Source organism: Rhinopithecus bieti, unplaced genomic scaffold (assembly GCF_001698545.2).
Source record: "Rhinopithecus bieti isolate Rb0 unplaced genomic scaffold, ASM169854v2 scaffold_3527, whole genome shotgun sequence".
Taxonomy (NCBI): Eukaryota; Metazoa; Chordata; class Mammalia; order Primates; family Cercopithecidae; genus Rhinopithecus; species Rhinopithecus bieti.
Window position 1 is genome coordinate 2,249,993 of NW_016804488.1, and position 8,651 is coordinate 2,258,643.

At 43.6% G+C, this 8,651-nt stretch overlaps 1 protein-coding gene across 4 annotated transcripts in view; it reads left to right on the plus strand.

Moving 5' to 3' along the window:
- Positions 1 to 8,651, plus strand: part of VWC2 (von Willebrand factor C domain containing 2) — a 228,946-nt gene that overhangs the window by 2,789 nt on the left and 217,506 nt on the right. For all 4 annotated transcript variants that reach the window (XR_001884783.1, XR_001884782.1, XR_001884781.1 and 1 more), the window contains exon 3: positions 1 to 730. Coding sequence is in view for 1 of the 4 variants with exons in the window: in XM_017868570.1 (XP_017724059.1) it covers positions 35 to 730 (696 nt within the window). In the remaining 3 variants the exon portion in view is untranslated. The remainder of the gene's footprint in view (positions 731 to 8,651) is intronic.

Below are 8,651 nucleotides of genomic sequence, written 5' to 3' on the forward strand. Positions count from 1 at the left end.
CCCCGCCCGCCCGCCCGCCGGGACGTGGTAGGGGATGCCCAGCTCCACTGCGATGGCAGTTGGCGCGCTCTCCAGTTCCCTCCTGGTCACCTGCTGCCTGATGGTGGCTCTGTGCAGTCCGAGCATCCCGCTGGAGAAGCTGGCCCAGGCACCAGAGCAGTCGGGCCAGGAGAAGCGTGAGCACGCCTCTCGGGACGGCCCGGGGCGGATGAACGAGCTCGGGCGCCCAGCGAGGGACGAGGGCGGCAGCGGCCGAGACTGGAAGAGCAAGAGCGGCCGTGGACTCGCCGGCCGTGAGCCGTGGAGCAAGCTGAAGCAGGCCTGGGTCTCCCAGGGCGGGGGCGCCAAGGCCGGGGATCTGCAGGTCCGGCCCCGCGGGGACACCCCGCAGGGGGAAGCACTGGCTGCAGCCGCCCAGGACGCGATTGGCCCGGAACTCGCACCCACGCCCGAGCCACCAGAGGAGTACGTGTACCCGGACTATCGCGGCAAGGGCTGCGTGGACGAGAGCGGCTTCGTGTACGCGATCGGAGAGAAGTTCGCGCCGGGCCCCTCGGCCTGCCCGTGCCTGTGCACCGAGGAGGGGCCGCTGTGCGCGCAGCCGGAGTGCCCGAGGCTGCACCCGCGCTGCATCCACGTCGACACGAGCCAGTGCTGCCCGCAGTGCAAGGAGAGGAAGAACTACTGCGAGTTCCGGGGCAAGACCTATCAGACTTTGGAGGAGTTCGTGGTAAGAGGCGAACGCCCGCCGGGCGACTTTGCACCTTCCAGGAAGGGGTGGAACAGCTTTGGTTCTGTGGTCCCCCACTTTGAAGAAGAGGTGCTCTCTGCTTTTCAGAGGTGGAGAGCGCTGTGCTCAAGACCCTTTGACATGACCTCTCTTTTTCAGGGCAGAGGTAATCCTTCCAGGAGCACTGTGGCCAATCCATAGGGATTCCTTCGGTGTTCACTTTAAAAGGGTTTCATGAGGATGAAGCCCATGGCACTGAAGGGAAGGGTCCCAACAGGTATCAGAGAGACTTTCAACATTAATTTACTGCTCCTAATTTGGGAATGTTGTCGCTGAAATGCTCAACCTGCTTTCAAACACAGGGTAATTTACCATGCCATTTGGGATATATTTTTCAACTAATAGCTAATTAAGGGAGACTATTCATATAAATAAACCATTTCCCTAGATTATGTGTTTAGGGTATCATGCAAATGTTCTAAAAATTAAAAGAAAAAAATATTTGCTCATGGGGTGCCAAATCATAGTGGATGGCGAAACCAACAAGTGCAGTTAATGGTTAAAAATTGTTTTGATTTAGATACGTAGTAGTAGTGTTAATAATACCGGCCATCTCTCTAATGCCTACTGTGCGTCAGGATCCCGCTGTTTTACATGTACATTAGTTAAATCTCATACCATGCTAGGAGGTGGATTACTATCCATTGTCTCCATTTTATGGAGAAGAGGAAACAGACACAGAATATTTAAACAATGTGTTGAAGGCAGAGCAGTTATTAAGAAGCAGATTCATATGTCAAACTAAGCAGTTCTACTCCATAGCTTAGGTTTTTAACCCTTATACTCTACTTGAACCAAAAGCCCAGCTCCACTGGGGCTTTAGTTTGGGTGAAGATGCTGCACAGCCTGCATGCACAGGCTCCAGGTAAAATCCCTGCAAGTGGGCTGGGGGCCTGAGAGAGACCTGCACAGGTGTTCAGTTACTCCAAACTCCTCAAGGTAGGCTCAACCTATGGCCTGCCTGGACTTGGCCCATTGATTTGCCAGGCCATAGCTGTCCTTTTCCCACCTGCAGAGGGCGTCATGGAACGTGCAGCTACTAAAGCAAAGCTCGGCAGGCAGGTAGGGAGGAATTCTGCTGGAATACCCCTCCTGGAATTAGCCTGTGAGATCTGCTAATTCCCAGGATGTGAAGGCCATGTAGTTACTGACTTGTGGCAATGAATTATCAAGTGTTATAGAAGTACAAAGCCAGGAAGGACATATCTATATATGGTGTACAAAGTATGGAAAAGTGCTGGAATTTAGAGTCAGGAAACATGGTTATCCATTCTGGCTTTACCACTGACCAGCTGCAGGACTGGAACAAAAGACATATCCCCTCTGGGTTTCTTTTCTCTTATCTGTAAGATAAGGGGCCAGCTATCCCTAGGCTCATGTAGCAAAATATAGCTCCAGGCATACATTGCTTAAGTACTAACATTTGACTTCAGCCCTTTGGAGAAAGACAGCTGAGAGGAGCAACTCATATGATCCACGCCCAGGCCATACAAAATTAACTAAATCAGAAACCCTGCCCTCAAAATGCTTCCTGCCTATGGGAGGGTCTGGTAGTTATCTCTCCAGATGTTTTGGGTGCAATACAAAAGTGCACAGGCAAATGTGTCCAGGTAAAGGAACTTGTGGGTGCCAGAAGACCCCAGAGGAGGGGCCTTCCATTTTGGCCTGGAGCAGGGTCGTGGAACACTAGAACAATTCTCTTAAGTTTTGAATTGGTAACATCATTGGCTCTTCTAAAGTCAAAGATAAGCAAGCAGTGGTTTGTAATTAATTCCTTTTGTTGTTTGCACTGTTTATAGTTAGTTCCATAGTAATTTGTTAGAATTGTCATAAGAGGTAAACTGAGGAATTAGTAGCACTTTGATCTAGAAAGCCCAAATACTTCAGTGTCCACTTACCTACCTGAGATCACAGGTAAAGGGAATAATTCAAACTTCTGTCTTAATTGTACATGCTAAATGCTAGCAGCCATGAAGCTGCTTTTGTCAATGGAGGAGAAGGATCTCTTATTTAATTCCTCTTTGCTACCTGTTTGGTAGTCCATAGGTAGAATGTGTTTTCAAACTCTGAGGACAGGAGATGATACTGACAAAAGGGAAATTGGAAAGATTACAATCTTAGGAAGAATTAAAATACCAGTAAAGCTATTTTTGGAGTATTAAGTGCATCTTCCATCTTCAAATGACATTTCATTCTAAACTTTCATCAGTTATTACCAGATGCTGGGATGCACACATGCTTGAAAGTTGCAAAGTTGTTACACATTTTTAATTATATGCTTGTTCTTATGTCAACTATATAAAGGTTTTATAGTGTTATATCATGTTTACTCCTTTTTGTTAGTATCAGGAACATTTCTAGGCATTCCTCTAATTTATCGTGGCCTTGTGCAGGCCATTTATTGTCTCCATTTTTCTTTCCTTCAGTGTACAAAAGAGAAAGCAATGCTTTTTTTGAAGAATGTTGAAAATATGAATGTAGAGTGGTATAGGGTTAGTTGTGAGTCCATGGGGTTTGTGGGTTGTAGTAATAGAGATTTGTCGTGATGCTGAGTACCAGGGCACAGAAATTGTTAACATGTCTGCTCTGGGTATTCTGGGTTTCAGAGAGGGATAAATTGTACTCTGTAGTTTGCATAGCACAAAGTACATGGAAAACGAAAAAGGAAAGCATTTCTGTCTGAAGTGCTTTACACTTCTCTGAAGAAAATGTGATTCAAATGGAGATTGTGGTACAGTAGGGTCATGACTGGAACACTGTTTACTTTAGCAAGGAAGGAAGTGAAAGTGAGATTACTTGGGCCTCATTCCCTGCAAGATGCATAGATTCTTTAACAGTCTGTTCTCTGCTTCCAGAGAGAGAGAGAGAGAAAGAAAGAGAGAGAGAGAGAGAGAGAGAGAGAGAGAGAGGGAGAGAGGAAATTACTAGTTATTGATGGAGGCTTGACCATCTTTGAGCAGTAGATTAACCCCAGAGCCTGCCTGTGCTTGTGATGTGCAGGGTATTTGGCTCCGGCAGGAGTGTGGTTTCTCCTTGTCTTCATAGGCTTCTCTTTTGTTGGGCATGTTTTCTTGCTGCCTTCTCTACTCAGTTTTCTGCATATTCTGAACCTGTTCTTTCCCTTCTCTCTGTACTCTTTTACCCCATTAAAACTTCCTCTCCTTACAGCCTGTTTGATCTCAGTTAGATACTTGTGAAAGATCTCACTGATTCCACAAAATACCATTAAGCTGCTAATAATAATGAGAGTAATGTGTTCATTCCTCCAGGGATGGTTGTAATTTAATTTGTACATTCAAATAAAAACATAGTTAATAATAGAATTTTCTCCACTGCCTCTCAAATGATACCAAGTGTCTTTTTTTTCTTTAACTTAGACCAGCAGGCATCCAACTTTGAATAAGGAAGCTTGTCTATTGGCTTATTATTATTTTTTTTTTAGTAAAGGAATGATATTTTTAACTGTTTTGTGCTTCCTACAGTATATTAGTCTGCTAGGGCTGCTGGAGCAAAGGAACACAGACTGGGTAATTTAAACAGAAATTTGTTGTCTGGAAATCCAAGATTTCCAGACTTCCAGTTTTGCAAGTAATCTGGAAGTCCAAGATCAAGGCATTGGCGGGGCTGGTTTCTTCTGAGGCCTCTCTCCTTGGGTTGCAGATGTTCGTCTTCTCCCTGGGTTTTTTTGTGCTGTTCCCTCTGCATCTGTCTGTGTCCACTGCTCTTCTTATAAGGACACACTCATATTGGATTGGGGCCTGCTCCAATGACCTCATTTTAACTTAATTACCTCTTTAAAGACCTGTCTCCAAACAGTCATATTCTTAGCTACTGGCATGAGGACTTCAAAATTTGAATTGTAGAAGCACACAGTTCAGCCCAAAACATAGTGTCAATGACCAAAATTGACTTCATAAAACAAATCTAATGAGGTAGTAACAGTGGGGTGTGTGAGGATGCATCAGCACGCATGATGGGCAAACAGTGCTTACGGCAAAGGCATAGAGTGAGTGGTGATGAAGTGTATGCCAATGAATATTAACTGAGGGGCTCATCTTGACCATTCTGATTCTGTGTCTATTGCATTCTGAGAGTCACTTTAGGAGTTCTTGTATTACTTATGTGAATGGATCCTTGTATCATGGAAAACTAAAAGGTGACTAAGGGTGCGGAGGGGGGCTATATTGAGTAGTTGTAAATTTTGCCTCAATGACCATGTGATTTGTTCAGAAGTAAAATAACATTTGAAATGTGTTAATTTAAAAAAAATCATTCTATTTTGATCAACAAAACAAGTTGTTTTCATCATGAGAATCTTGGTCTCTGTGATTCCCTCTGTGAATCTTGGGAGGACTGTGATGGTGGAAAGGGGAGTTTGCAGGCTTATTGCATGTTTTATAGAACCTAATGGAAATTTTGTGACTCTGAAATAGGGCCATACAGGATAACTAAATCTTCACATTTCTTTGCTTTTGGTAGGATTGATATCAGCAAAGTGTGTCAACACTGGTTATCATTGCTGATCAGGAGCTCTGATTGGCAATTGTGTAAGTCTTTGAAGAAAAAGGGAAGATGAATTATTAATAAGTGAAGCTTACTAGACTGTCTTTCAAAGCATGAGAACTGTTGAGAGAGAGATAACAGGAAGGGGTACTTGGAGGTGAAATGATTTGGGACCGCTGAGTTAAGCCAAATTCTCTCTGACTGCTTCCGTATCTGACTTGCCGTTAACCCCACTGCAAAATCTTATTTCTAGGTTTTTATCAATTAAAAAAATTCAAACATGAAATTTGGAATCAAAACCTCCATCTAAATAGAGCTCTACTGCAATTATGAGAAAATGCCAGCAAAGAGAAAGCCACGGTTATTCATGCTTTTCAGTCTAATGGTATTTATATTCTTTTGGCTGATGTTACTTAACTGAAAACAATGCTATTATTATCTACCTTCACTAAGTAAAATGAGTCAATCTCTGTTCTTTTCTGCAAGTCAGGCTAATGCATGTACTGTTGCTGTCTCTGAGTTTGTTTTGGTTCTGAGTAAGATTTTGTAAATTCTCGACTTCTCATTTTCTACCCTTCTGTCTAAAGTCATTTAAACAGTGACTTTTTTTTTTTTTTTTTTTTTTTTTAAAGAGGGAGTCATATGCCATATGTAGACTCTTTAGATGTGTTCCTAACTGAGGTGGGGAAACACAGCTTTAAAACTGCTTATTTGCCTGCTTCATCCAATATCTGATGTGAAGTATGGTAGAATTAACACCATAACCTTTTGCAGTGGACAGAAGGGAATCAATATTTATCTAGTGCCAATATTTTTTATGTGTTGGCTTTTCTGGAGTAATTTACACAACAGACTAATCAGTTGGTGGTATTTTCTTTATTTTTAAAGGAGAAAAAACTAAGGTCCAAAAAAGTTAAATAGCTTGATCAACATCATAGAGCTAGTAAATGGTAAAGACAAGATTTTAATCCTAGCGTGTTGGACTCTGAAGATCGGGCATAGTGTCTTCGTGACCATATGGTGATGAAGTGGCATTTTGTGTGTGGTGGAGAACATTTCAGGTACCTGGAAAAAGGAAAAATTATACAAGTCCAGAGTACCTTGCTCGTATGTATGTCCAATAAATGCTTGATCCACTTGGTTAAACATGTATTTACATGGATTTATGTCATATTTGACTTGGCCATCTGATGGACAAAATAACCCCTGTGTCCTTCAAAGGATGAAGTCTTGAGTTGTAATGGAACTAAAAGTACTTAGTCCCAGGATTTCCCTGAGAGCAAGGGGGAATGAGTCCAGCGGGCAGTGAAAAGAAGACTAGATCCCAAGAGGTGGGTGGGACTCCAGGGATTATCAGACCCACGTGGGGCAACAGGTGGCCCAAGAGGAAGATCTGGTTCTAGGAGGTATTCTGTTTGGCTCACGGCATATAAAACATTTGTTTATTAGTGCCAGTATTTGACAAGTGGGAGGTTCATATAAATTCCCAGATTGCCTAATTCTTACAAAAATGAAATGGTTCCCAGATGGCAGCCATCTGTCAGAGCTGGGCAGGGCATTTGCTTTCCAGCTGACCACACGCCTACTCGGCAGATGTGCGATTCACCCATGCTTCTGTAGAAACATGACTTTGAAAAGACTCTTGTTCATAGGCAGTGAAAATTCACCTTAGAAAATTAGTGCCCCCTCCAAAATCATACAGGCAGTTGATATTGTGAGGAGGTTTAGGAAAGCAGTTCCCATGCTCTCCAGTCCTTTCTTCTTCAGTTTTGGTGGAGAATCAGCTTCTGGGACTTTGAGGACAGGGTACTTATCATCTGAACACAGCAGTGTGAACCGGGTTCTGTTTTATCCAGTGCTTCCCTGGACAACTTTCAGAGCCTTGTTTTTTAGTGGTTAAAAAGAAAAAAAAATGGGGCTTGGTGTGGTGACTCATGCCTGTAATCCCCGCACTTTGGGAGACTGAGGTTGGAAGATCACTTGAGTCCAGGAGTTAAAGCCCAGTCTGGACAACATAGTGAGGCCCCATCTCTACCACAAATTGAAAACAAAACAGAACAAAAAAAATGGCCAGGCGTTTTGGTCCTCACCTGTAGACCCAGCTACTTGAGAGGCTGAGGCAGGAGGATGGCTTGAGCCCAAGAATTTGAGGTTGCAATGAGTCATGACTGGGTTACTGCATGCCAGCCTGGATGATAGCATGAAACCCCATCTTAAAAATCAGAAAAGAAAATTAAAAGTGGATAGTATTCTGCATTTCTCTCCCATTATAAGAAGTAAATAAGATGTATGTGAAAGCAATTTGAACCTGTAAAGCTCTGACCAAAGTTAATGTGAATATTTAGACAAGTTCTGCAGAGTGTGCTGCTCAGGGGTAGGTGGCCACACCCTGGTTCAGATTTTGGTCTCTAGAAGGACTCTTGTAGACCATTAGGGACAGGTTCCATGGAGCTGTTTTTCCATAAAGCATTACCTCCTCAGATGATATCTCTAAATCTGATAAGTCCCAACAGAAACATTATTCTTACATTTATTTGAAAATATTTAGGACACCACGTGTGCCAGTCCCTGGGCTGCATCCTGGAGATGTGATGGGAAGCAAATGGCCCCCTCCAGGAGACAGGCAGCAGTACTGTGGTGTGTGAGGCACTGTGAGAGCTTGGGTTAGGGGTTCAAGGGGACACACAGTAGAAGTCACTCTATTATTATTAATAGACCCCATTGTTGCTGATGACTTGTTTTTAAATGACAGAGGAATCCTGGGCCAGATGTTCTAGAGAAAAGAAAAAAGTTTGTATCAAATGTAACAACTGTGAGTTTGCATGAAGGATATGGCTTCCCACCCAGGCCTACCTACCCTGTGACCATCCTTCATGGTACTTTTCTGACCACGTAGCTGGAAATCCTTCTTACTGCCTGTCTGTTCCAAGGATGAGATCCTGCCAGCTGGATCATACTTCTCATTCTATTTCTGTCGGGCACTGGGGTGCGGCCAGGACATAGACCGCCTTTCAAATCTGTGGAAAAGGATGATGTCAGGCCTCTGCCGAGGGCCCTATGAGTTCTCTCAGAAGCCTTAGGCCTGTGAAAAAGCATAGAGCTTGCAAATTAAAACTCCATGGCTGGGCGCAGTGGCTCATGCCTATATTCCAGGCAGTTTGGGAGGCCGAGCTGGGAGGATCACTTGAGCCCAGGAGTTTAGGATTAGTGTGTGCAACAGAGTGAGACCCTGTCTCTAAAAAAAAATAACAATAATGAGAGAAAGAAAAAAAGAAAAAGAAAGAAAGAAAGAAGGGAGAGAGGGAGGGAGGGAAGGAGGATTTAAAAATTGCCAACAAAAACATTCAGGACCAGATGA